General features: G+C 48.4%; 1 protein-coding gene across 6 annotated transcripts in view; it reads left to right on the top strand.

Annotated features, from left to right (window-relative positions):
• Nucleotides 1-11,927: 11,927 nt before the first annotated feature.
• The window catches only part of PDPR (pyruvate dehydrogenase phosphatase regulatory subunit), a 38,143-nt gene continuing 22,783 nt past the window's right edge, over nt 11,928-27,287 (top strand). For 2 of the 6 annotated variants that reach the window (XR_004346954.1, XM_032613413.1), the window contains exons 1-6: nt 11,965-12,135; nt 19,839-20,126; nt 21,299-21,432; nt 25,334-25,415; nt 25,511-25,674; nt 26,470-26,591. Coding sequence is in view for 4 of the 6 variants with exons in the window: in XM_032613413.1 (XP_032469304.1) it covers nt 19,903-20,126; nt 21,299-21,432; nt 25,334-25,415; nt 25,511-25,674; nt 26,470-26,591 (726 nt within the window). In the remaining 2 variants the exon portion in view is untranslated. Of the gene's footprint in view, nt 12,136-13,252; nt 13,352-19,838; nt 20,127-21,298; nt 21,433-25,333; nt 25,416-25,510; nt 25,675-26,469; nt 26,592-27,287 lie in introns of those variants that run through there. The other 4 variants (XM_032613412.1, XM_032613411.1, XM_032613414.1 and 1 more) reach the window with 4 other exon arrangements.

The following is a 27,287-nucleotide window of genomic DNA, read 5'->3' as shown; positions in this document are numbered from 1 at the left end:
GATCCCAGCTTCCAGCCTTCCAGCCACCCCTGCTGGTGCCACATGGGGCAGAAACAAGCTGACCCCACTAAGCCCTGCCCCAGCTGCAGATTCGTTGGCAAAGTAGATGATGGGTGTCATAAGCCTCTCTGTTTGGGGTGGCGTATGCAGCGGTGGCTAACTGAAACAGTGAGTCTGATAGCTGTGATGTGTTATTACTACTGACCTAGTTCTTTCCCTCCACATGTGGTTTATATTTGTCTTCTCAATAAACCCTCAGTTCCTAGCAGACAGACATCCTTTCTTTCATTTCTGGAATGCCAGCCCCAGAACCTTGCTCCTGACTGTCCTGCCCCCTTCTCCCTGCGACTCCCTCCTCCAGTCCTACCACATTCTCTCGTCTGTTACATCAGCTCCCTCTGACCCTTTGCCTTCTCTTAGCCACCTCCCCAGGGGACAGAGTAGAGTGTTGAAGAGCTTAGGCTCTCCTGTTGGACTGCCTGGATTTGAATCCTGTCTCTGCTCCTTCTTTTCTAAGCTGTAAGAAATTGACCAAATTCTTTAACCTCTCTGAGCCTCAATTTTACCTTCTATAAAATGAAAACAGTAGCACCTACCGCAGAGGGTGGTGATGAGGCTTCAATGAGATGATGCATGTAAAGAACTTAGGGGGGCTTCCCTGGTGGCGCAGTGGTTGAGAGTCCGCCTGCCGATGCAGGGGACATGGGTTCGTGCCCCAGTCTGGGAGGATCCCACATGCCGCGGAGCGGCTGGGCCCGTGAGCCATGGCCGCTGAGCCTGCGTGTCCGGAGCCTGTGCTCCGCAAGGGGAGAGGCCACAACAGTGAGAGGCCCGGGTACTGCAAAAACAAACAAACAAACAAACAAACAAAAACAAAACAAAACAAAACAAAAGAACTTAGACTTGGCCTGGTGCCACTACTGTTATTTTCACTATGGTGTTGTCTGATGCCTGTATGGATATAAAAACACCCTCTCTCATTCTCTCTCAGGGAGCTTGTCTGCCCAGCTCCTGATGGAAAGGTGTCTGAGTGGGAAGAGCTAACATCTGTTGTCCTAGGAGAGTTACAAACATGAAATAACTTGCATTCTTTTTTCTTTTTTATAAATTTATTTATTTATTTTTGGCTGTATTGGGTCTTTGTTGCTGCGTGCAGGCTTTCTTTAGTTGCGGCGAGCGGGGGCTACTCTGTTGCAGTGTGTGGGCTTCAGTAGTTATGGCACACGGGCTCAGTAATTGTGGCTCACGGGCTCTAGAGCACAGGCTCAGTAGTTGTGGTGCACGGGCTTAGTTGCTTCTCAGCATGTGGGATCTTCCTGGACCAGGGCTTGAGCCCATGTCCCCTGCATTGGCAGGCGGATTCTTAACCACTGAACCACAAGGGAAGTCCCTCACTTGCGTTTCTAAATCCTGGCTTCTCTCCTTACAGGTCTTATATTTCCAGGCAAAATATTCCCTCCTTCTGAGCCTACTTCCCGCACCCAGAACAGGGGTAATGCTGTCTGCCAAACAGGGGTGAATGCAGGGACGTTACAATGCACTGTCCTGACACAAAGTGAGCCCCTGATGAGTGGTAGCTTTTAACACGAATAACATTCACTCTGTAATGCGGCAGGTGATAGTTACTGAGGAAAGAGAACAAGGATGGGGGAAGATTTTTCAATGGATATTGTTTGGAGCTTTAAAATATTTATATTATCTATGTTGTTTTAAAATTAAATATAGATTTTAAGAAATGAATAAAATTGATAGATTATGAACAAATAAAATTTAAAATATACTATGTTCCAGATAACTATTTTTGCCCTATTTTATAGATGGAGAAACTGAGTCTCAGAGTGGAATAACTTGCCCAGGATCCAGCAGCCAGCCAGAGCCGGAGCCGGGATTAGAACCCAGGTCTGCCTGACTCCAGTGCCCGGGGCCTTTCCCTGCGCTTGGTCTCTGGTTTCTGGGTAAGCACCATGGGGTGGTCAGGCGGCCTAATGGATGGGAGTAGCTTCCTGAAATCAGCTTCCCAGTGAGAAGCTGGTCCATCCCCATGCCTCCTTAGACTCGTGAAGACGGGGTGTCTCCTCTGGAAATCTTCCGGCTGGGTGTCGGGGCCTCCTGACCCTCCCACATTTGCTCCAGCGGGCAGGTCTCCACATCTCGGATGGCAGCTGTGTCTAGGACTGAGCAGGTTCCTTCAGAGGTGCAGACCCCTCACTCCCAGTTCCGCTAACTCATGGTCTCACGTGGGGAGCGGTCCCATTCCCATGGGGTGGGGGGCAGTTTGGGAGGGCTTTGGCACCTCCATAATTCCCATCAACTCCTTCTGGCAAAATAATGAAACAGTTTCAAGGCAAGTCCTTATATCCCTTCTCGATGCCCCTCATTAATTAATTAATTTATTTTTGCTGGGTTGGGTCTTCGTTTCTGTGCGAGGGCTTTCTTTAGTCGTGGCAAGCGGGGGGCCACTCTTCATCACGGTGCGCAGGCCTCTCACTATCGCGGCCTTTCTTGCTGCGGAGCACAGGCTCCAGACGCGCAGGCTCAGTAGGTGTGGCTCACGGGCCCAGCCGCTCCGCGGCATGTGGGATCCTCCCGGACCGGGGCACGAACCCGTGTCCCCTGCATCGGCAGGCGGACTCTCAACCACTGCGCCACCAGGGAAGCCCGCCCCTCATTAATTATTATGCAGACATTCCATAGGTGACCAGTGGCTGCTCTCAGACTGCTTCCTGACTGTGGCTGTGCCACAGGCTTCCTCCTTCTGGCCCAACAGAAATTCAGCCCAAATGTTACAGGGAGCAACGAAAGTCTAGAAAAGTACACAGCTGTGGGGCAGGGGAGGGCCGGTGTCACGGGGCCTGGCCCCATCATTTTGCACTTGAGGAACGTGGGTGGGGAGTGGGGCACTGACACATGTCGAGTCAGCCGTGGCACGGGCTCTCCAGGCCTTCTGAGTGCCCACCGATGCCCTTCTCCCTAAAGATCTTCCTGAGCACCGGCCCTTTGCAGGGAGTTAGAGGACAAACAACAAACAAAACAAAATCATTGCCTTTGAGCACTTATGAATGTCCCTGCTGGACAGGAGAAGATAGATTGAGGGGCGGAGCCCTGGATTCATGTCAAAACAATCGGGGAACCAAAGGCCATCCGGTAACAAAGTCCTGCAGCTCTCACAGAGTACCATGGTCGCAGGCTCTGCAGATGTATCCTGGGCACCTGCCCCGCAAAAGACCACACCTGATATCCACAGAACACAATTCACCGGCTCCCCTGGGGGCAGAGACTGGCATCCAATGTGCTTTTTTTTTTTTTTTTTTTTTTTTTTTTTTTGCGGTATGCGGGCCTCTCACTGTTGTGGCCTCTCCAGTTGCGGAGCACAGGCTCTGGATGCGCAGGCTCAGCGGCCATGGCTCACGGGCCCAGCCGCTCCGCGGCATGTGGGATCTTCCCGGACCAGGGCACGAACCCGTGTCCCCTGCATCAGCAGGCGGACTCTCAACCACTGAGCCACCAGGGAAGCCCTCCAATGTGCTTTTAAAACAGCTTTATTGAGATTTAACTCACATACCATTCAATTAACCCATTTTAGGTGTAGAAGTCAATGGTATTTAGTACATTCACAGTGTTGTGTAACTATCGCCACAATAAATTTTAGAACATTTACATCACCCCAAAAAGAAACCCCATACCTGTCAGCAGTCACCCCTATTTCTCCCCAGCTTCGCATCCCAGCCTGTCGCAGCCATAAATCTACTTTCTGTCTTTATAGATTTGCCTATTCTGGCCATTGTCTACAAATGGAATCATATAATATGTGGCCTTTCTGTCTGGCTTCTGTCACTTAGCTTAATGTTTTCAAAGTTCATCCATGTTGCAGCTGTACCCACACTTCATTCTTTTTATTGTTGGATAATATTCCATTGTATGGATATACTTTATTTATCCACTCATCTGTGGATGGGCATCTCGGCTGTTTCCACTTTTTGGCTATTCTGAATAATGCCGCTATGAACATTCATGTGCAAATTTTTGGCACCGAATTTTCAAAACATATTTACAGCAGCCCAGTTATCTAATAGGAACCACTGCCTCAGTTGCTGTTCCTTTAAGGGAAAGTGGCAAATCCCATCCAGAAGCAGCCTGACGTGAGGGGCCCCTCTAGGTGCTCCTCTAAGCAGCGAAGAGAGTGCTGGGAAGGGGGCAGCTGAGGGCTAACAGTGGCGAATTTTCTATAGCTCTCACTCTGCCATGGAGAAAAAGGAAAACTAAAAATAGTTTGTAGGTGGATCCCAATGTTGGTTTGAACTTCAAAGAGCCTCCATCAATAATTGTCTCCTAGTTGCACAGTCAAGGTGTCGAAATGGTTGGGCCTCTCTTATTAGCTGCTTCCTAGAGAGTATTCAGCTATCCTTTTTTTAATTCAGTGTGTTTCACTCAACTCTAGTTGCAACTTGAGGAAAGAAAACACATGTGAAGTCTCCTAACAGAAGAACAAATCACTGAGCAGAAATCAGCCAGCAGGCAGATGTCTTGGGGTTTATAGGATGAAGAGGCAACTCGAGAATCTGCTGGGCATTGGTGAGCAGGTGGAGTGAGGGAGGGAAAGAGTTCTGGGGATGTTTGATTCTTCCTCAAAGGTTGGGTATTGTCATTCAGCCATTCCTGGTAAGAGACACTGCCGGAAAGAGCTAAGGAAAGAATCCCCCTCTAATTCTGACGTAGGAGCTTCTCAGGTGGGGCACCCAGTTATCTGGTGAAGGCAGGTGTCTTCAAAGTGGAGGCAAAACAAGTTTTGCTCAGTTAAACACCATTAACATAACTCTGCAAGTGTCCCAGCGGGTTCACAGGAACAGCCCTGAAATGGCTCAGTTACACTTTTGAAGGGAAAAGATTCTGAGAAGTGACCAACATTAGTTGTGAACAAGCACCACACAGGCCCCCGGAAAAGCTGGAAAGCACAGAGGCCAAGTCAGCCAAGATCACCGGAGGCCAGGGTAGAGCTGCTCACAGGTCATCCACACCCATGCATCCTTGGGCCTGGAAAGAGCTCACTCAGCTCAGACAAGCCCACTGGATTCCCAGGCTGCCTCCTGAGTGAGTGAGTCTCCACCAAGCCCAAGTAGCTCGTAAACAAGTCATAATGAGCGCAAAGCATCAGCCGCAGGGGCACCTGGGGACTCCCGCCCAGCTCCCGCCACAGGCATCAGGCTCACAGGCCTGGGCACAGGTCTCTGCTCTTCAGCTGCGTGTCACCAGCCTCCGTGGTCATTCAGTTTGGCTCATCACCCACACCTCCCACAGTCTGGAGCCTCAGGTGCCAGGCCGTGCAGCTCACTTTGCAAGAATAATAATAAAAGTAGCTGTTGTGCAAAAATTTTCACAAATTTTGGGCCAAGTATTTTATATGCATTATTTGAGTCTGCAAAAACAAAAACCCAAACGTATCATTGCCCGTTTTACAAGCAAGTAATCGGAGGCTGTGATGATTAATTTTATGTATCAACCTGGCTAGGATATGGCGACCAGTTGTTTGGTCAGGCACCAGTCTAGATATTGTTGTAAAGGTATTTTCTGGATGTGAATAACAGTAAAATCAGTAGGCTTTCAGGAGAGCAGATTACCCTCCATAATGTGGGTGGGCCTCATCTGTTCAGTTGAAGGTCTTAAGAGAAAAGACAGAGACCCTGTGGAGGAAGAAGGAACTGGGCCTCCACACTGCCTACGAACTCGAGACCCCCAACATCAGCTGTTCCCTGGGTCTCCAGCCTGCCCGCCTGCCCTGTGCATTTCAGACCTGCCAGCCCCACAATCCCATGAGTCACTTCGACATAAATCTCTCCCTCTCTATATATATACATCCTATTGGTTCTTTCCCTTTATATATAGTCTCTATTGGTGATTACTACAGAGGCCCAGGAAAGGTAACCACCTCCCAGGGTCATACACTAAGGAAGAGGCAGTGCTGGCCAGCTCCAAAGTTGTGCTCTTAACCAAACACACAACAACCCTTTCAGCCTGGACTCTGAGAGGCTCCAGTCAGCTGATGCCCCAGATCCAAGTGTCTGAGGGTCCCTAACTCTACAGAACATCTCATGGGAAGGACAGCTAAGGGATGGGCACACACCTCTCTTTGGGAGGCTGCACCAAAAGAGCTGCTCCTCAGTGGCTCCTGTGTCACAGGGACCACGCTGGGTTATCACCCCTCGGGGGAGATTTTATTAGTCTGACTTGGGTTTCTAACTAATCTCCACGTGGTGCCCTCCAGATGAGGGGCTGTGTGAACCAAGAACACAGCATTTCATAGGCCGCAGCACCACCTACTGCTGGTTTATATGAACAAGGAGAGTGACTGAATCACGCTGATCTGAGGCCACTCCAGCATTAGCCCCATTTTACGGACTGGCAAACAGAGGTTCTTTAAGAACCAGCTCAAGTCCTGCCTCATCCACAAAGCTTTACACAACTACCATTTCTCCTCCAGACTTTTCAAGAGTTGGCACCCAGGGGATTCCAGATACAAGAGGACTTCGGAAAGCTCTTTAGAAGGACGGACATGTCTCTCAGCCTTGCTGATTCCAGTTCCTGTGGAGGATATGGGTTTAGATTCCCCAGGTGATTCTAATGCACCACCACTGTCTCTACCACATGTCTTAGCACTGACTTGAATAGTTCACTACTTCATAAATACTTAGATCTGAGGCCTGGTTTTCATTATCTGCAACTTGAGAACGTGCTTCTCTAGGCCTCACTTTCCTCACAGGTCAAGCAGGGATACTCTGCTCTAATTCACACAGTTGTGGTGAAGTTTCAACAAGGCAAGGCAGTTAGGGCACAGGAGCCACTTATAAAATTACTCTGTCTTACAGGGACTCTGTGAAATAGCACCCTGCACCCTGCACAGCACTGAGTCCATAGCAGGTGTTTTACTGCAAAACTGCACCATGATTTGTGGGTACAGGTTGGTGTGGTGAGCACACTGGCTGCTTCTCTCAGACAATGAGCTTGTCTTCCCACAGGTGTGAACAGGAATGGGCACAGCCCTGGTTTCCACACAGATATGGGCTCACAGGTACATGGAGGATACGCCCTGTGCCAGGTGCTTACCATGGAGTCCATGTAAGGCTGGATGTCAAGTCCAGTGACAGCGATAGTAACTTCAGGGGGAGGAATGGGGTTTCTCCCCCAGCCATGCCCCTACTGCATGGAGAGTAACATTTGTAAATGTTTGTGTCTTCATTATGTCAGTTCTCAAATTCTCTTTTACACTTCGGTAACAGGACAATGGTTTTTTTTGGTTTTTGGTTTTTTTTAGTATGTTGGGGATAGGAGTTTATTCATTTATTTATTTATTTTTGCTGTATTGGGTCTTTGTTTCTGTGCGAGGGCCTTCACTTGGGGCAAGTGGGGGCCACTCTTCATCGCGGTGCACGGGCCTCTCACTATCACGGCCTCTCTTGTTGCGGAGCACAGGCTCCAGATGCGCAGGCTCAGCAGTCGTGGCGCATGGGCCCAGTTGCTCCGCGGCATGTGGGATCCTCCCAGACCAGGGCTCGAACCGTGTCTCCTGCATTAGCAGGCAGATTCTCAACCACTGCGCCTCCAGGGAAGCCCAGGACAATGAGTTTTTCTGCAATGTTTATTCCATCGTCTAACACAATGCCCGGCCACAAGAGGCCATCCATTAAACAAAATTGGCTTGTGTGGTGAGATGGGCTTGAATCCAAAGAATGGGAACTGGTGAGTGTGGCCCCAGATGGAGCATAACCTGTGCCCATTTGATTATCATCCATTCGAAGACATATTTACTGGACAATGTGCCAAACACAGTTCCAAGTGCTGAGAACACAGTCGTGCATGAGATTTAGGCTCTGTTGTCAGAGGGCAAAGCTTGCAACTAGTGGGAAAGGCAGTCAACACTGATCTAATTTAGCGACAAGTTCTATAACGGAAAGAAAACAGGGTGATGTGATAGTAAGCGGGGTGATGGAGTGGATGGGGGGCTTCTGAGAGGATGGAGTGAATGATTCCTCTTCCTCTGGTTCAGACTAGCAGGGAAGGTGCAAAGAGTAAGATCCAGCCCAGAGCTCAGGTCTTCTTATCCTGCCTCTGAGGTTGGGCCAGGCCAGAAGACTGGATTTCAGATCTGCACTTTGGTAAGGTAACAGGACAACCATTTTATGTGCAATGTTTATCCTTAGTGATGGTAAATACATATGCCTGGTAGCTACAGATATAGAACATTTCCCAAGCAGACATGGCAAGAGTAGTGAAACGTCTGTTCATTCATTTACAAACCTAGTGACATGAAAAGAAAATCTTCATTGAAATCCGGCTTGATAGAAACTGTGCACAATGTTAATACCACATTCGCAGAGGGCAGAAATGCTCGGTCACCCTGTGTGCCTGTCATCACCAGGGCTCATGAGAAACATCCCATTTACTGAAGTGCCTCAGGGAATTCCCTGGCGGTCCAGAGGTTAGGACTCCGGCTTCCACTGCCGAGGGCCTGGGTTCAATCCCTGGTGGGGAACTAAGGTCCTGCAAAACATGAGGCACGGCCAAAAAAAAAAATATTATAATAATAATAACGTGCCTCAAACGCCCTCAGGACCACATGCTGATGCAACACAGGGACAGAAAAGGCTGAGCTGAGCTGGACATTTACAAATGCAAAGAATAAGTTGTAGCCTTTACAATAATTATAGTGGCGTTTATCATACATCCCAAGTGTTGACCAGAGAGCAGAGCGTTAGCTGTGCTGTTAGAAAACCCTTCACTGAAATGAGCTGCAGTTTTTTTTTTTTTTTTTTTTCAGTATGCGGGCCTCTCACTGTTGCGGCCTCTCCCGCTGCGGAGCGCAGGCTCCGGACGCACAGGCTCATCGACCATGGCTCACGGACCCAGCCGCTCCCAGGCATGCGGGATCCTCCCGGACCGGGGCACGAACCCGCGTCCCCTACATCGGCAGGCGGACTCTCAACCACTGCGCCACCAGGGAAGCCCTGAGCTGCAGTTTTGACCCCACACCCTCTTGTTCTGGGAAAAGAGAAGCTGTGTAGAGTGAATGGTTACCCTCAGACAGAAATTAAGGTACTTTTTCTTCCTCCTTCACGTCTCCACCCACCATGTGACACTCTGCAGTATGAGGCATTAGAATATAGCTTGGAAGAAAGAGGTCCCCCAAGCTTCAGTTCTTGGTGTGCAAAGCAAATCCTGGCATTGTAACATTTGAAACAGGCGCTAAAAGTATCCTCCCCACCTCTTGTAATTCCTGTCCTTGAGAGAATGAAAAACGAGAAGGCAGAAGGTTTGCAAAGGATAAAACATGCACCTAGGGGCTTCCCTGGTGGCGCAGTGGTTGAGAGTCCGCCTGCCGATGCAGGGGACACGGGTTCGTGCTCCGGTCCGGGAAGATCCCACATGCCACGGAGCGGCTGGGCCCGTGAGTCATGGCCGCTGAGTCTGCGCGTCCGGAGCCTGTGCTCCACAACGGGAAAGGTCACAACAGTGAGAGGCCCGCATACCGCAAAAAAAAAAAAAAAAAATAGATGCACCTAAATATCAGGAGAAACATGGCCCATGAAGAAATGTGTAATTCTGCAAGGGCTGCATACACTCTTCTCAGAGGATTCAAGAATCACACAAGAAATAACTCTGGTCTTTAATAGAAAAAGAGAAGTCAAGATCATAAAAACACTCAATCCTCTTGAAAAATAGTGCATCAGTGGTTATGAGAGCCTACAAAGCACAAGACAACATTGACAATGAAAGGAGCCTTAGGACTTAGCATTTTAAAGTGGAGGCCAGGGGCTTCCCTGGTGGCGCAGTGGTTAAGAATGCGCCTGCCAATGCAGGGGACACGGGTTCAAGCCCTGGTCTGGGAAGATCCCACATGCCACGGAGCAACTAAGCCCGTGTGCCACAACTACTGAACCCACGTGCCACAATTACTGAAGCCCACGCACCTAGAGCCCGTGCTCTGCGACAAGAGAAGCCACTGCAATGAGAAGCCCGCGCACCGCAATGAAGAGTAGCCCCCACTCTCTGCAACTAGAGAAAAGCCCGAGCACAGCAACGAAGACCAACGCAGCCAAAATAAATAAGTAACTTTATTTAAAAATAATAATAAATAAATAAAATAAAGTGGAGGCCAGAAATGGCAATGGGGGAGGGAAGCAGGGAGAAATCTAAACAGCTTGTTCAGTACTTACTGCATGAAAACAATGTAATTAACAGGTTAAATATCACTATTCTGTCCACCATTTCCTATACACAACTAGATTTCTCCCATTTTCACATGCCTGGGAGATGGCTCATCAAAAATATTTGTGACGGGACCCCTGGTGGCACAGTGGTTGAGAACCCGCCTGCCAATACAGGGGACACGGGTTTGATCCCTGGTCTGGGAAGATCCCACATGCTGCGGAGCAACTAAGCCCATGTGCCACAACTACTGAGCCTGAGCTCTAGAGCCCGCGTGCCACAACTACTGAAATCCGTGCACCTAGAGCCTGTGCTCTGCAACAAGAGAAGCCGCCGCGATGAGAAGCCCGTGCACTGCAACGAAGAGTAGCCCCCGCTCGTTGCAACTAGAGAGAAGCCCACGTGCAGCAACGAAGACCCAATGCAGCCTAAATAAATAAATTTTAAAAAATATTTTTTTAAAAATGTGACTATTTTCCCTCGAAATTGCCACATCCAGGTATCAGAAAGACTTCCCCAAGAATATACCTTATATCTGTTAGTCTATTTCCTCTTCTTTTTTGGGGCAGCTGGTGACCCTAAGCTTTAAGCCCAGAGCTAAAATATTAACGTATGTAGCTAGCATGGAGGCCCAGAATGCCTTGAACTTTCATGTAACAGAGTAGCAAAAGACAGTGTCTGTTCTCAGGAAACCAGACCTCATATGGGCTGTCCTGTGTGAGTTAACTGGCAAGTGAGAACATACAAGGCTGTGGGCTAGCGTGGTGACACAGAGGTCCCTGGAACTTTACTGCCACTCCTTAATAGCAGAAGCCCTTTCTTTCTTGTGCACTGCTGAAACCCGTCACCCAGCAGGACGCCCAGCCACAAGAGGCCATCCGTTAAACAAAATTGGCTTGTGTGGTGAGATGGGCTTGAATCCAAAGAATGGGAACTAGCGAGTTGGCCCAACACGCTGGGGAGGCTGTACCATTAGATCACTGTCCATTCAAAGAATGTGTACTTTGTGCCATGCGCTGTTCTAAGTACTGAGAACATAGCCCTGCACGAGATTTAGGTTCTGTCGTCAGAGGGCAGAGCTTGCAACTAGTGGGAAAGGCAATCAACAAACACTGATCTACTTCAGTGACAAGTTCTATAAAGGAAAGAAAACAGGGCGATGTGATAGTAAGCAAGGTGACGGGGAGCTTCTCAGAGGATGTAGTGAATGATTCCTCTTCCTCTGGTCCAGACAAGCAGAGAAGGCGCAAAGAGTAAGATCCGGCCCAGAGCTGAGGTATTCTTATCTTGCCTCCGAGGTCTGGCCGGGCCAGCAGACAGGATTTCCCATCTGCTCTGCTAGCGATTCGCCCAAGAAGACCCGGGCGACTTACAAAAAACGAAGCGTCTGTCCAAGAATCTTCTTTACGCCCTGGACTAGAGTGTCTTTGGGCAGCGGACGACGTGGGACAAGAACTGGGGAACTCGCCTCAAGGGAAGAAAGAACCCCCGCTCTCTCCCCACACTGCAGCGGGGTTGCCACCAACTCGACCGGCAGGACTGCACCTGCAGAAATAGCAGGGTCCGAGGCTAGAGTCCTAAAGCGAGCCTCAAACAGCAGACCCACAGCTCACCGCCATCTTGGCGGAGGCGGCCCCCATTTAGGGGACGGGCCTCCCGAGACCCAAACAAGCCCCACGTGTCAGGGGCGGAGCCCTGCCACCTAACGTCACGGTGCGCGTGCGCGAGTCAGGTCACGTGCCGGCGTACCCTTGCTAGGCACCGTAAAGCGCGGAAGGTCGCCGTATCAAGCTTCGCCGGAACTTTTTCCTCCCTCCTGTTCCGCCCCCTTCCCTATCCGTGTACCACCTTCCGGCCCCCAACCCCGGCAACGGTTGTGGCTGCTGCCCAGTTTCAGCCGGAGTGTTGCTGAGCGCGGAGCCCGAGGGCGCCCGTGAGGTAAGGAGAAGCTGCGGAGCCGCTCTGGCGTCCCCGTCCACGCGGACCTTGGCGGCCCGGGACCCCCAGCGCCCCCCCTTTCCGCTGTGGTCTCGGTCAGGGGGCTTCCGGCGTCCCTCGTTTCCCGTCGGTTCTGCCTGGTCCTCGGAAGGCGCGTCCCGGCGCCGGGACTCCGCCCGCCGGGGCCGACAGCGCGTCGCCCGGTCTCCCTCAGCCTCTCTGCGGCGGTGGCGTCTAGCGGACCCGTGCCCGGCTGCCCGGGGCCAGCGCACCGGCTCTGGCAGGCAGCCGCAGCCCAGCCCGAATGCCCAGGGCGGCCGGGGTAACCTCGCTCCTGAGGCCCGCCTCGGGCAGGCAGCCCCCACCCCCACCCCCCAGCGTGGGTCGGGCTTGCCCAGGTGGGTCGTCTCTGCAGGCGGAATTGTTTTCCCGCGTGGCAACGTGCGGTCCGCTTGTGCTTAACTAACTAGTAAAAGTGCTGCAGAGTCAGCGGTGAGGTTAGGTGGAAACGTCCAGGCCGGGGCGGTGAGCTCTCTTCCCAACGTTTGACCCTTTGGGCCTGATGTGTATGACACCGAGATTTGATTCTGGCATCTTCACGTCCGTTTCGCCCGTGCTGCGGGGCGGCGAGGTAGCCGGGCTGAAGGGGACACGTTCCTAGGGCTAGAGATTTGTGTTAAGTTCTCAAACTTGGCTGATCACCTGGTGCACTTGTTGAAAAAGACAGCACCCTGGACCGCAGGATCAGCATCTCCAGAGAGGGAGCCTGTGAGTGAGTGAGTGAGTGTGTGTGTTTTAAAACACGTGTCCCAGGTGGCTCTCATTTGGAGGCAGGTGTGGGAAATGCTGTGTTAATCCGTCTCCTCATCCAGTCTCCCTTGTGACCAGCAGCCAATTTGTACAAGGTGTTGTGAGCATGCAGAGGAACAGCTCAGAAGGAGTTGGAGCTGTCCTCTTGCTCTCGTCGGTGTAAGCAGATCTGAGCATAACCAGCGTCAGTATTGAGATTGTTTAGCAGGAATTCTTCTCCTTAGCAGAAATTAAACACGTAATTTACTTTCAACCAGGTGTGTGTTTTACTTTGTTGTCTTTGACATCTTCCGTTTCTTCTCTACAGGCTTTATCTCCTTTGCTCTCAAGTTTTATTTTGCTTTAGCTGCCAAACCTACTGGAATAGACTGTGATGCCTTCTGTACCTTCATTGTTTGCATCCACTGTAAGTCCTTCTTTTTTTATCCTCACCACTTCACTGACTCTTGAAGGTCATGATGAGCACAAGGTCAAAAATCCTTTTCTTGGTTCTTATCACCCTGGCCTTTTAGTATTATTTCTTCCATCTTGAAACTCATCTGTTGTTACGTTTTTGGGGTTTTTTTATTATTTATTTTTGGCTGCGTTGGGTCTTCGTTGCTGCGCGCGGGCTTTCTCTAGTTGTAGTGAGCGGGGGCTAGTCTTCGTTGCGGTGCGTGGACTTCCGTAGTTCTGGCTCACAGGCCCTAGAGCACAGGCTCAGTAGTTGTGGCATACGGGCTTAGCTGCTCTGTGGCATGTGGAATCTTCCCAGACCAGGGCTCAAACCTGTGTCCCCTGCATTGGCAGGCAGATTCTTAACCAGTGTGCCACCAGGGAAGTCCCTGTTGTTATGTTTTTAATGCTACCTTTGCAATTCCTTTTTTCTATTCGGGGAAGTGCCTTGTGGTTCTGGCCTCTCAGCTACCCTCTTTTAATCATCTAATGCTAACTTACAGGTAGCAAGAAGTAATGATTCAATGGCAGACTCTAATGCTGAACTGGCGGGCTTTGAATTGAGGCTCTGCCACTCACCAGTATTGTAGAATCTTGGATCAGTCACTTCACGTCTCTGTGCCTCCTTTACCTCAAGTGTAGAATAAAAATTGTAACATCTTCTAGATTTGTGAGGGTTAAATTAGTTGTATACATAAAGCAGTGCCTGGCACATCATAACTACCTATAAGAATATAACCTTTTTAAAAAAATTATATCAGGTTATTTAGAGATCTCCTCACATCTGGGGGCCTAGCCTTGAGATCTGAGTCATCACTGAATTTTTTCCCCATCTCCTTTGTCCTCTGTTCTCATTTAATTGTCAGGTTGTATTTCCAAGGTGCCTACTGTGACAACCCTGATCAAGTTATAAGTGGTCCCTGCTCTCAGAGAGCTCCATTATCCCAGGGGGATAAAGGCTACCACTTTCCAAGTGCTTCTGAGGCGCCACTTGCCATGTTCTTGCATTTCTGCTTTAGTCTTGGCAGCAGCCACGTGAGGCAGGTATTCCTAGCCCGTGTAACGGACGAGCAGCCTGAACCACAGAGATTGAACAACTTGCTCAAAGTCATACAGCTAATGAGTGGTGGGGGAGATTATCAGACCCAGATCTGTCTGCTTCTGAAGTCGGCTTCCTCCTCACGCAGCTTGCTGTTTTGCTTCCCTGATTGGCAGACAGACCGTTACAGAGTGTGGTTGGCTCTGAGCTGGGGCTTGTGCAGGGTGTTTGGGGAAATACAGAACAGTTACCTGAGTGTTGGGGGGAGAGTGGGAACAAACAAGGTGTCAAACAGGCTGAGAGCTGCGGGGATTATCTTTATTTGGGGGGATGGGTGGCAGGAACTATGCCACTGAGAAGGAAAGGTCTGCACAAATCCCAAAGGTGGAAGAGAAAGTTCATGCCTGACACGTATGAGGAATTAAAGTAGTTTAGGTTTGATGCGAGTGTGAGAGGAGAGAGAGAAGAGAAATTAGATCAGAGATAAGAAGTGAGCAGGGTCTTGCACTTCCAATTAAGGAATTTGACTTTTTCTGAGGGCGCCAGATAGTCATTGAGGGGTTTGAGCAGGGGCACGAAATAGGATCTTCATTTCAGAGATGTGCTCAGGCCTCTGTGTGAAGGCTGTGGGGCGTGGGGAGAATGGTGTGCAGATTAGAGGCGGGAAGCCCAGTTGGGAACCTTCTGCAGTAAACAGAGAGGATGGCGGGCTGTGCTCAGTTCAGGGCAGTGGAGATGGAGAGTAGATCCACTGGAGGGAGATTTAGGATGTAGGGTTGTTGGTTAGGCCTTGATGATTGACTGGAGAGAGGAGATGAGAGAAAGGGAGGAATGTGGGATGACACCCAGGATTCTAGTGTGTGGTGTTCCTGGGGGACACAGGAAGTGAAGCAGAGTTGGAGATTGGGGAAGATGGCTTTACCTTTTGGATGTGCTCAGTTTGACCTGTGGGAGTCCAAGTGGAGGTGGCCCTTTTTCCACTAGACGTGCGGGTCTAAGGCTCAGGAGTGCTATGGGTTAGGCCATCAGTCATGGCAGGAAAGGGAATCACCCTGAACAGTGGTGGATGGGGAAGCGAAGCTGGCCTCCGGGAGCCCTGGGGGACGTCAACACAGAGGGAAGGGCAGAGGAGAGAGGCCAGTGATCAGGGCAGAAGGTGCCACAGAAAACAAGGAAAAAGTGTGGATAGGAGGGAGTGAGATGGTGCCCAGAAAGTGCCCTTGGAAAGGAGCAACATTTGCGTTCCTGGTGAGAGGAGTGCAGTGGCCTGGTGGGGCAGAAGCCCGACCACTTTTGGTTCAGAAGAGAGTAGGACAGGAAATAAAAAAGACAGGTTGTGAAATACATGTTAGGAAATTTTTGCTTAAAAAGTCCACAGGCCAACTATGCCACCACCTAGGTAATAAAAGAAGAACTTAAGGGCTTCCCTGGTGGCGCAGTGGTTGAGAGTCCGCCTTCCGATGCAGGGGATGTGGGTTTGTGTCCCGGTCCGGGAAGATCTCACATGCCGCAGAGCGGCTGGGCCCGTGAGCCATGGCCGCTGAGCCTTCGCGTCCAGAGCCTGTTCTCCGCAACGGGGAGGCCACAACAGTGAGAGGCCCGCATACCGCAAAAAAAAAAAAAAAAAAAAGGACTTAAGACAAAGGTGGTGGCAAACATCAGGGCAGCTCATTGCTGCAATAATAACATTCTGGGAAAATATAATTGATACTGGTATTGGTGACCTTTGAGTGGAGGGAAATCTTCCTTCTGTTTTTGATTTTTCGCAAAGACCATCATTTTATAATTTAGAATTTAAAAAATTAAAAATTGCTAATTGAGTGTTTTGGAGCTTTGCTTTATTTCTGAAATCGCCTGGGCGGGGGGAGGGGGTACTTGAGCACATCTAAATGCCGAGGAGAAGGAGGTAAATGTGAGGGTATGTGAAAGAGGGAGGACAGCTGATGGAGCTCGGTTCAGGGGAAGGGGGCAGGAAGGGGGATCCAGACCGTTGTAAGGGATTAATTTCTGACCCTGTGAAGGAAGGCAGGGATGGTTTGCTGATGCAGGGAGGTATACAGGTGGCGTTTTGGGGGACAGGATGAGACAGGTTATCTGCTTCGATGAAGGAAGAGAGGAGGTGGTGTTAAAGGTTGGGAGAAGAGCCATGTTATGGGTTCAGAACCCGGATGTAGAGAGAGCTGTGCCTGTGGCTTAATAGGAAGTAGCCCGGAGCTAAGTAGGGGTGCCTGCTAACTTAAGGCACGAAGGAACAGGGTCTTTCCCAAGTGTGACTGAGTGGTAATGGTTCACAAGCAAGGAGGATGCCGACTGTGCCTCTTGATGGTGAGGTCAGTGGAACAGGGCTGGCTGTGTGACAGTGACAGTTCCCTCAGGAGAGGTGCATTTCCATTAAGACAGAGGGTGGAGAGAACATTCGTGAAGGGGTGGGTGCGTCACTTTGGTAAGGGTGTTCTAGAGCGCCCATAGAGGTTTTAGGGGAGGAAAACAGACGGTTTGGAACTGGGGAGAGAAATTGGTCATGTGGAGATGAGCTTACAGCAAGACTAGCTGTGTGGAGAAGCTTCCATCTTGAGACAGAGTTTGACAGGGACATGAGGCGTGGTGGGACCTCAAGGTGGCCAGAAAAGTTAGTCCCTAGTTGGTTGGGATTTCTTTTGGGATGCAGTCTGTGCCTGCCCTCGTCACAGATCTGAGAGTCCTCTGACAGATGGGTGTTGATGTGTGGCCTTAGGTGATTCAGGCTGATGGTGGAGCGTGCTGGGTCCTGAGGCTGCTGGTGGACGTGCTGTTGGTGACTTGCTAGCCACGTCCTGCCCTCATGTCTGCTTGTCGTCCCCACTCTGGTCTTCAGGCCTCATCTTCCTGTACGTCTGTGACTGCATAGTCTGCGAACAGGTCTTTCTTCAGTTTCTTGAAACTTGAACAGTCCCGTTTTGCTGTTAGATTAATTTTGTTAAAACCCTGCCTTTGTCATATTCAGCCTGTGGTACTGGACCAAGTATCAGAGGCTTCCATGGTCTGGCTTCACCGTACTTCAGTTTCTGCTATTACCCAGGGTTCATAGAAGCTGCGGCCTCTGAGCCACGTCCTTCGCTGTCATCCACCAGTGGGTTCTTGGACTCTTTAATCAGTAGAAATTGAGGCAAGGCTCTATCGGGACTCGAGGGAGCAAAAGCAAGCAGCAGGTTCCCTTGCTCACTCCCCCGGGGTGGGGGCAGATCGGTGGGTGGGGCCAGGGGGTGGCTTGGGTGGCCTGCCCCCCCCCCCCCCGTGGTGGTGCTGTGTGCAGGGATCATGCCAGGAGCCTGCTTTTGCTTCTGGCCCCTCAGAAATGGCAGGTGGGTTTTGGCCTTTTTGTATCTTTGTTCTTTTTGCCCCCATTGCCCTGCATGCAGTTATTTTTAGTCCCTTACTGTTTCTCTGTGTTTTTTTGCTCCAGGAGATGTTTGTCTTGGTGCAGGCACTGCAACGAAGGGTCCCAGGTCCCAGCCTGTCTCACAGGCAGTTAGGGTCAGGCTTGTTCTGCAGCTTGATGGTGTGTGCTTCCCGTCTCTGTCCTGATTTTGCCCCTCCCAGGCTCAGCTTAGGTCTTACTCTGTACACGATCCTCATCCCCGTGCACCTGGCCTCCACACTTTTCCTTGTCTAACGTAGGATATTTAGTCTTGTAGAAATGTCTTGGTTACAGCCTGTGACTGGTGTGTAAGTGATCAGCCTGACAGGACTCAGCATCCTCTGCTCTCAGGAGCTCACACCTGGTACCTTCAGCTCCCCCATCGCCGTGGAAGCACGAGGCGAGCTGTCCTTCCTGCAGCTTTGAATCCCGTCTCTCTCTCTCCTTCTCCTGGGCCTCATCCTTTGTTCTTGCCTCTCCTTTCTCTGCCGTCTCTTCCCTTTTTACTGGCTCATCTCCCCAGCAGTGAAACATGCTTAATAGCTCCCGGCCCTAAACACGGACCACCTTGCTCGGCTCCGAGTTCCTCTGCTCCCCTCAAAGCCCGGGGTAGCGGTGGCCTCACTCCCTCATCTCGCTTACTCTTTAGTTTGCTCTAATCTCTGTTCTATCCCTGCCATTCCCCTGAGAATGTTCTTTTTGAGGACACCTGGGGCTCTGTGCTGTCACATCTGGTGGACACGTGGCCGTCTTGCTCCCCCCTCAGCACCCTCTGTAGTTACCGCTTCTTCACACACGTTCCTCTGTTGGCTTCTGTGCCCTCTGCCTGGTTTTCTTTCTACCTCACTGGCCACTCCTTCTCTATCTCTTTAGCCACTTTTCTTTTTCAGGATGCTCTGTGCATCTACAGCGTTCAGTCCTGTTTGTAGTCCTTTCCTTCTCTTCCTTGTGTGTAAATGCTGGGAGGCTTGGGGGTCTTGTTCCTCCAGATGCTAGGGCTTCAAATATTGTACATATGCTAATGACTCCCGGACCACAACCCCAGGTTTCAGGCTTGGGAACCCAGCTGCTGCTCCCTGTTTTCACGTGCTGCCTGCTGGGTCTCTGGCTGTTGACATCTAAGACTGGGACCTTTCACTGTTCACACGCATGCACACCCTCACAGCCTCCCTCCCTATGTCTGATCCATCTCACATAGTCCGTGGCCCCAGTTGCTTACCCCACAAACTTACCCATCATCCTTATTTCTCCGTTTTTCCCGTTTTAACTTCCAGTTTGTTGGCAAGTAAGTTCTGTGTTTTCTACTTCCCAAACAGTCCAGTCATTTCTCTGACTCGGCTGCCACCATCCACGTCTGAGCCACCACGGTGTCCCCCCTGGAGAACTGCCATAGCTTCCTGACTCACCCCTGCTTTCCCTGTCCTTCTGGGAGCCTTCCATGGAGCCAGCCTGATCTTGGAAAAACAGGCCAGATTATGTCATTCCCCTGTTTTAGTGTTTTCCTTTGCATGTAGAATAAATCCCACTCCTTGTGGTGGCATCCAAGAGCTATGTACGATTGGTCTCTGCCACCTCCAGCTCGATCTCAGGTCACCTTCTCTCCCTCACGTGCTGTGGACACACTGGCCTCTTTTCTGTGCTTGGACTCCTCAAGCTCTCTCACTTCAGGGCCTTTGCACATACTGGTTCTTCTGTCCGAACACTCTCACATAGCGGGTTCTTTTTCATCCATCAGGTCTTTTCAAATGTCACCTTCTTTCTGACCATGATATGTTGGTGTGCCCCTAGTGACTCCGTCGTACTAGCTTTGTTACTTGTTTTATTTGTATATTGGCTGCTTGTCTCTCTGTCTCAAATGTAAGTTGTGTAAAGGCAGGGACCTCCTCATTTGTCGTCATTGCTGTATCTATACCTAGCAAAGTGTCTGGAACTCAGTTCTCAGACATTTGCTGAATGTACAATTATTGTTCTGTGTTTCAACACTTTCTCGTTAATCTTATGCTCTTGGTTTTCTCTGTCTAGTTTGAATTCTTGGGATCCGCTTCTTGCTGAGTGAGAGCACGTCTCCCAGTTGCTGACAGACGTGATGCTTTACCAGTTGCTATCGGTGGTCCGAAGACCAAGAAGCAGCCGAGGATGGCAGAAGTGGTCCTCAGCCAGAGGCGGTGCGTCAGCTGCCAAAGCGCATTCTGTGGCCCTGCCTGCCCAGGCACAGGTGGTCATCTGTGGTGGTGGAATCATGGGCACATCTGTGGCCTATCATCTCTCCAAGATGGGGTGGAAGGATATCGTCCTTTTGGAGCAGGGCAGGTAGGGATCAAGCTGGACATGGCTTGGGGCTGTGCTGCACTGATTATATGGGCTTCCCTCATCCCTCTCATTTCAGTAATACTGACTCAGCAATAGCTAATGTAAGTGTCACTAAGTAGCATAAGTAGAATTACAGAAAAGTGAAATCTTTGGTACTTTGTTTTGCGATGCCTAATACTCCTGTTTTCTGGTTTTCAGAGAGATGGCAGATTGGGACATAACAAGTAGCTAAAAGATGTGTTTATTTCCGGTTCAAAGCACATCTTATCATCTTGCTCTCTTTGTTGTAATAATACAGCAATAAATCCTGCGACTCAGGTGCTTCCTCTTTGAGCCAAAATGAAATTGGCTACATTATTTCTTATTTCTATTCCTTTTCAGTTGATTAACTTACTTTAGAACAGTTTAGATTTATAGAACAATTGGAACAATAGTGCAGAGTTACCATATACCTTGCATCCAGGTTTACCTACTATTAACATCTTACATTAGGATTAATGTTTCAATTAATGATGCAATTGTGATACATTATTTTAAACTAACATTGCTGCTTTATTCGAATTTATTCACTTTTCACCTAGTGTCCTTTTTCTGTTCCATGCTGTTTATGTTCTGTTGCCTACCGCAAATTGGACAACATTTTAAAAATTTAAAGTGTGGTTATTTCTGAATAGGTGATACATTTACATAGTTCAAACTTGAAAATGTGTAAAAGAGTGTACAGGGGAAAGTCTCCTGCTCGCTGACCTCTAGCTACAAGTTTCCCTCACTGGAAGCCAGTTAAGTTCCTTAGGTACCATTTCAGATACTCTTCTCCATGTATAATCAGATATGTATTGGTAGGTATGTATGTGGGTATATGCATATTCATTTATTTTTTTTCCCTTTTTCATATGAGTAGCAGCATACCTTAAACAGTGTTCCTCACCTGGCTTTTTTCATTAGGGTTGTTCTATTAGGATTGGTGCATAAAAGTGTTCATTTATTTTTTATGGTCGTAAAGTATTCTGTTGTATAGGTGAACTCCAAAATTTTAAATCATTCTCATGTTGATGGACATTGCGGCTGTTTCCATCTTTGGATGTTACAACAGTGGTATAATGAGGAACCTTGAACTTGTTGTATTCACAGATATATGCGTCTACCTAATAGCATTTGCATCTATCCTGCAGGCTGGCTGCTGGCTCTACGAGGTTCTGTGCTGGCATCCTAAGCACCGCCAGGCACTTGACCATTGAGCAAAAGATGGCAGCCTACTCAAACAGACTCTACCGTCAGTTAGAGCAGGAGACAGGGATCCATACAGGTAAGCAGGTAGTCTAGACTCTTTTACTCAGTACTGTATTCGGTCCTATACCAAGTCAGCTTGTGATTTGGTAATTCAGACTTGAGTTTTAATACAGGTTTTGCCACTTGTCAGGGTATGACCTTGGGCAAGTCACTTAGCTTGTTGAGCTGTCTTCACTTTCCTTATCTGTAAATCGAGGGCCTTCAGTCAGTATCCTAGCTCCTTTTCAGATTCTATAATTCTTATGAAATGGAAGTTTTCCTGGGCCATTTCCTCTGTATTTCACTCATTGAAGTCTAGTAAGTGGCAGCACTTGGCTCCTGAATAAAGAGGAGGAGAAACAACTCAACTCTAGGTGCTTGGTAGTTAAATCATAGTCTGACCCACTGCACTTCAAAAATTGATGTTAAGGATATTTCTACCTAGAAAGCATAAACATGTATTTCTCCTTACCTGTGTAACCAAGGGCGTAAGGACACAGAATTGTAAGTTAAATAATACTGGAGTAAGTAGGAACTGTCCCAAGAAGAGGGAGACAAAGCCACGTTACGGTTCCATATGGTAACAAGGTAGAAAGAAAGTCCAGCGCTTTGTTATAAGGTGATGGATTAGCCAGAAGCCCAGAGTCAAACCCAGTCTCGTGGCTGATTAAGCAGTTTGGTGACCACAGTATAATCATGAGAGGGTAGTGAGGCCCAGTGACGAAATTCAGGACAATGCCTATATGAGGCAGACCTTGCATAATTCAGATCACAGATACTTCAAGATTAATACTGACAAAAAATGGTAGCTTTTCTTTTTGCCAACTGAAGTGTAACCTTACTTGTACATTGTAACTTAAGACTGATTTTCTAATAACTTGAATATGATAGACATGGACCTAACTGGATTTCAGTCCTTTTTGGTTGGATTTAATTTAATGACAACAAGGTACTTGAATCAGATACTAACCAGTATTTGAGTCAGAAGAGGGTCCACATAATGAGCCCAGAAATGGAACTGCTGAGTCCTGGTCCTTTGGTTCAGTTACTCGTGCTTTGTTGAGCCTTGCATGGCTCAGCTGGTTAGTTTCCAGAGGAATCAGGGCTGCAGGCTTCTTTTCTGTAAGGTAAGTTAGTCTAGCTTTTGTTCAAGGTCACTGGCTGGAATCCTTTATTGGGCCTGATCGCTCTTTGATGTCTGTGGGGCAGTGAGGAAGTCAGGCAACAGAGAGTAAGGGCATCCCCCTCAATCTGTCACCCCCATTGTAGTTCACCAGTGATGCAGTGAAAGGTGATGTAGGGACTTCCCTGCTGGAGAATTCTGTTGTCCAGCAGAATGTACAGGTGTGCATTCCAATGACTGCTGTCATTCAGTGGACTGCTTTGAGATATTAAATAGCTGACATGTGTACAACATAGATTTGATGATAACATATAATAAGCTAATCCTCTGAAAATAGTTCATTCATGTGAGGTGTATGTTAACTGCTTTCTACTCTGAATTACTGGGTCACTCCAAGGGTCCTCATTATGCAGATACTAGTTTCTGCAGTGCTGCTTTTGCACATGATGTAATTTTTGTCAAGTGATTGAACATGATCATCTAAAAGTTTTAATAATCTTTGAAAGTATTCCACGTATTATTTGATCTTATAATAAGGAAGGATCATTCCTTTTTTAAAATTTATTTTACTTATTTATTTTTGGCTTCATTGGGTCTTCGTTGCTGCACGTGGGCTTTCTCTAGTTGCAGCAAGCAGGGGCTACTCTTCGTCGCGGTGCACGGGCTTCTCATTATGGTGGCTTCTCTTGTTGCAGAGCACGGGCTCTAGGTGCGCGGGCTTCAGTAGTTGTGGCACGGGGACTCAGTAGTTGTGGCTCGCAGGCTCTAGAGCACAGGCTCGGTAGTTGTGGCACACGGGCTTAGTTGCTCCGTGGCATGTGGGATCTTCCCAGACCAGGGCTTGAACCCATGTCCCCTGCATTGGCAGGCGGATTCTTAACCACTGCACCACCAGGGAAGCCCAGATTATTCTTTTACAGATGAAAAACCTAGATGCAGATAGATTAAACCATTAATTTACTAAGTTGGTGCCAAATCAATTTTTAAAAATTACTTTGTGGGTTAGAAGGAACTTTTAAAAAGTTTTAAACATATGTAATTTATATGCTCATTATAATAAGTGTGAACAATACAGAAATCTGAAAATAAAAAGTGATCCTCCCCGCTGAATACCCACCAGAAGGTTACTAGTCTGTGGTTAGTTTGTATGTATATACAGGTCTACTTTTTTTTTTAACCCAAATGAGATTGTATTAAGCGTATTATGTACTTTGTTTTTTCCACTTAAGAACATCTTGTACAAAAATATACGTGCATGAGATTGGTAAAATAAAATGGAACATCCCCACAAAGGATTATTAGGTAGATGTAAAAAGGAGGAAGATGTCTGTGAATTGCTATGGAGTGATCTCTGTGATAATTGTTAAATGAGAAAAACAAGGTGTTAAAAAGTATATAAAATGTGATACTTTAGTGTGAGAAGAAGTAAGAAAATATGCAAATGTATACTTAATTTTGCAAAGAAAGAAACATAGAAAGGATAAACCGGAAAGTACTGAGGTTGGTTACCTCCCAGGGTAGGTGGGAAACAGGGTGCAGGGTGGGGGCCTGGGGGGTAGTGGTATTTCTGGCCTGACTTTGTATAGTTCTGACTTTTAGAACAATGTAAACATTTTGCATATTCAAATATAGAATAAAACCATCAGGAAAAGGGCGAAACGTTCAGTGGAACACTGTCCGAAATAATCTAGTTGCATTTCATATGAATAACAACTTTACTGTAGGGGGAAACAAGAACAAACCCAGGGATTTCTGATCACAGTATTTAGACTCCACCTTCAGTCAAGACAAAAGGAAATGTGAACAAACATTGACCCCTAATTAGCAAGTTTATTTTTCACAGTGCTATGGACAGTTCTGCTTTCTGTGTACCCCAGGATTGAGCAAAGGAGTAAATATATTGAGGATAAATTTACCACTTATAAAATCAGGCTCTGAAATTTCAGTTTTCCGAACTTGGCAATCTTGTCATGTCTGCGAAGGGCATATTTATCTGATGATTTCAGAAGTAACAATAAAATATTTAAATTATTTTTAAATAATGACTGTATTTCCTTTTTAAAAAGACACTTGATGCGAGTTTTTCTTCATAAAAGCTAAGACTCATTGCATTCTGGGAGGATTGTCATTGACTATGGTGTAATAGTGGTCGTATCCAGTACATTGATTGCAAACAACAGGAATTGACCATGGCTAACTTGGGCAAAAGGAGTTTGTTGGAAGGCCACTGGGGCCTGTAGAGTTGGCAGGAGGCTGCCAGCTGGAGGCAGGGTGGAGGCCAGGTTGTAGGGACCCAACAGCAGCCAGTCCCTCAGCTGGTACAGGAATCATGTGGCCAGGACGCTGCTGCTCCTGAGATGAGGGGCGTCCAGCCATTCCCCTCCTTGCTCAAGACTCAGTATTCCAGGAGGATCAGATTGGCTGAGCTTAGGTCACAGGCCTGCTGGCTGTACTGAGGTGGAAGATTGCTGAGTGGCCTTCACCAAGGGTTACTCTCCCACCAACAATAGGCGGAGAAAGGGTCTAATTATAATTACATAAAGGAGTGAAGAACTGATGGGTCACAGTTACTTCTTGCCCCCCTCCAAAAAAACCAAAGGTTTGTTCAGCAATGGTGTCCTTCATTTCTAGCGTAAGAGTGATTTTATGTACATTAGACTCATTTGATCCTCACAAAACTGTGAGCTGAGAATGATTGGGAGGTGGCAGCCCAGGACTCATCACAGGTCTTCCACTTTACAGTCTAGTGGGCTTGCTACTCCGCCCCCCTGCATTTGGCCTGCTCTGTCTCAGTTTGGGCTGTTTTTTCTTCCAGGTTACATAAGGACAGGCTCGATCTTTCTGGCCCAAACTCAGGACCGGCTGATCTCCCTGAAGCGCATCACTTCAAGGCTGAAGTACGTATGAGGCTAGAAGCCTGTCCTGACTTTACTGTCACCTGACCTCTGCCGGAGGGCAGTGAATGTCATTGTCCCCCTGTGTTCTGTGGCAGTGTTATAGGCATCCCCTCCGAGATCATCTCCCCCAAGAAAGTGGCTGAACTTCACCCTCTCCTCAATGTGCACGACCTGGTGGGGGCCATGCATGTCCCCGAGGATGCAGTGGTGTCCTCCGCTGATGTGGCTCTTGCCCTGGCAAGTGCTGCCTCCCAAAATGGTAAGCACGTTTTGGGGTTAGGAAGGAAGAGGTCATCTAAGAAAGCATCTCTGAGTAGGGCAGGAACACCAACCAACTTCCATATTGGGACACTGGCTCCTGGCTCCTAGAATTTTTGTCTTAATATAGTATCTGTTAATAAATATTTTTCTTCAGGGCCACATTTTTCTTATTAAGTTCCAAGGATCTGCTTTTAGTCCTGCTTAAAGCACTTCAGATTTAAGGGCATTTTCTCCCCCACAGGACTTGAGAAGCTCTAAGGTTGAAACACACCTTGGGGATTTAATCCACAGCTTGGATCATATCCTGACGTTGGAATGAATGGGGGGAAGACTGATCAGTGTCTGTGGTGTTATATACTTTGGATGAACTGATTCATGATGTATGTAGATTAGGATTTAAGGATGCCCAATGGCACTTTTTCTCTCCTACCCCTTTTATGATCCCTGGAATTTTTTTGGCCATGCTGCTTGGCATGTGGGACCTTATGTCCCTGACCAGGGATCGAACCTGTGCCCCCTGCAGTGGAAGCGCAGAGCCCTAAACACTGGACCGCTAGGGAATTCCCATGATTCCTGGAATTTGATTACATACTAAAGTCAGTTTTTTCAGTTGGCCTGGTATTTTCAGTCTCGGGAAAGGTCCATTTACACAGTCTCAGGATGTGGTTCCAGGAGTTTTTTGGTTTTTAAATTAAAGGCCAGCATCGACCTGGCCTCTTCCGTGTTTGCTGCACATGCCTAATTCCGAAACATCAGGTGATGATGCCCCAACTCTTTGTTTACGTTGGAACAGGTGTTCAGATCTATGACCGGACAAGTATTCTTCATGTTATGGTGAGGAAAGGTCAAGTCACCGGTGTGGAGACTGATAAAGGACAGATCCAGTGTCACTATTTTGTCAACTGTGCGGGTCAGGTAGGTTAGCGACAGTACTGGGTCACTGCTTTTCTTATTTAACTTTTGTCTCCAGGATTTTTGGAGGGGGGGGCGGTACAGATGTACAGTTAATATTGTGGTGGACTAAGCAGATGTCAGGGACCACACTGTTTCTTGTTTGGACAGGAAAACTCAGAATCTCTCACTCCAAATCGGAAGCCTGTTCTCACTCCTCAAATAGAAGCCTGGGTGACCTTTTCCTTCCTCCCCCCTGGCTAATTGGCACTGTCCTGGTCAGGAAGGCCAGGAGAGTTGGGCATTGACAGAAATCAGTCCTTGGCGTCGGGTCTGTCTGTGGTGTTTCATTTCATCCTACCACCCAGCAGCTGAGTATTAGGCTGTTTTATTGTGTCAGGAGCGTGGATTCAGTTTCCAGGACACTAAACTGCTGCTGCTTTGAAGGCAGATTGGTCCCTTGCCTCCCACTCCACAGTCTTAAGGGGACCTAGGAGTACTTGCTGCCATGTGCAGTTCTTTATGATTGGTATTTGGGGTTTGTGGTTGAGGCCAGGCGTTTTGTTAGGAGGGCCTCACTTGCTCCCCACGAGCTCCTTTCACGAGCTGGTAAATCTGTCTTCCTCTGCTCGAAAAGCAGACTTTGTGGTGTAAAGGGCATAGTGTTGCTCCCCGTCCAATAACTGAACTAAAGCAGGCTGGAACTTGGCTTCCCACAGC

Source organism: Phocoena sinus, chromosome 19 (genome assembly GCF_008692025.1).
Source record: "Phocoena sinus isolate mPhoSin1 chromosome 19, mPhoSin1.pri, whole genome shotgun sequence".
In the NCBI taxonomy this organism is placed as follows: Eukaryota; Metazoa; Chordata; class Mammalia; order Artiodactyla; family Phocoenidae; genus Phocoena; species Phocoena sinus.
Note: the sequence above shows the minus strand (reverse complement) of the source record. Positions and strands in the feature narration are given on the sequence as shown.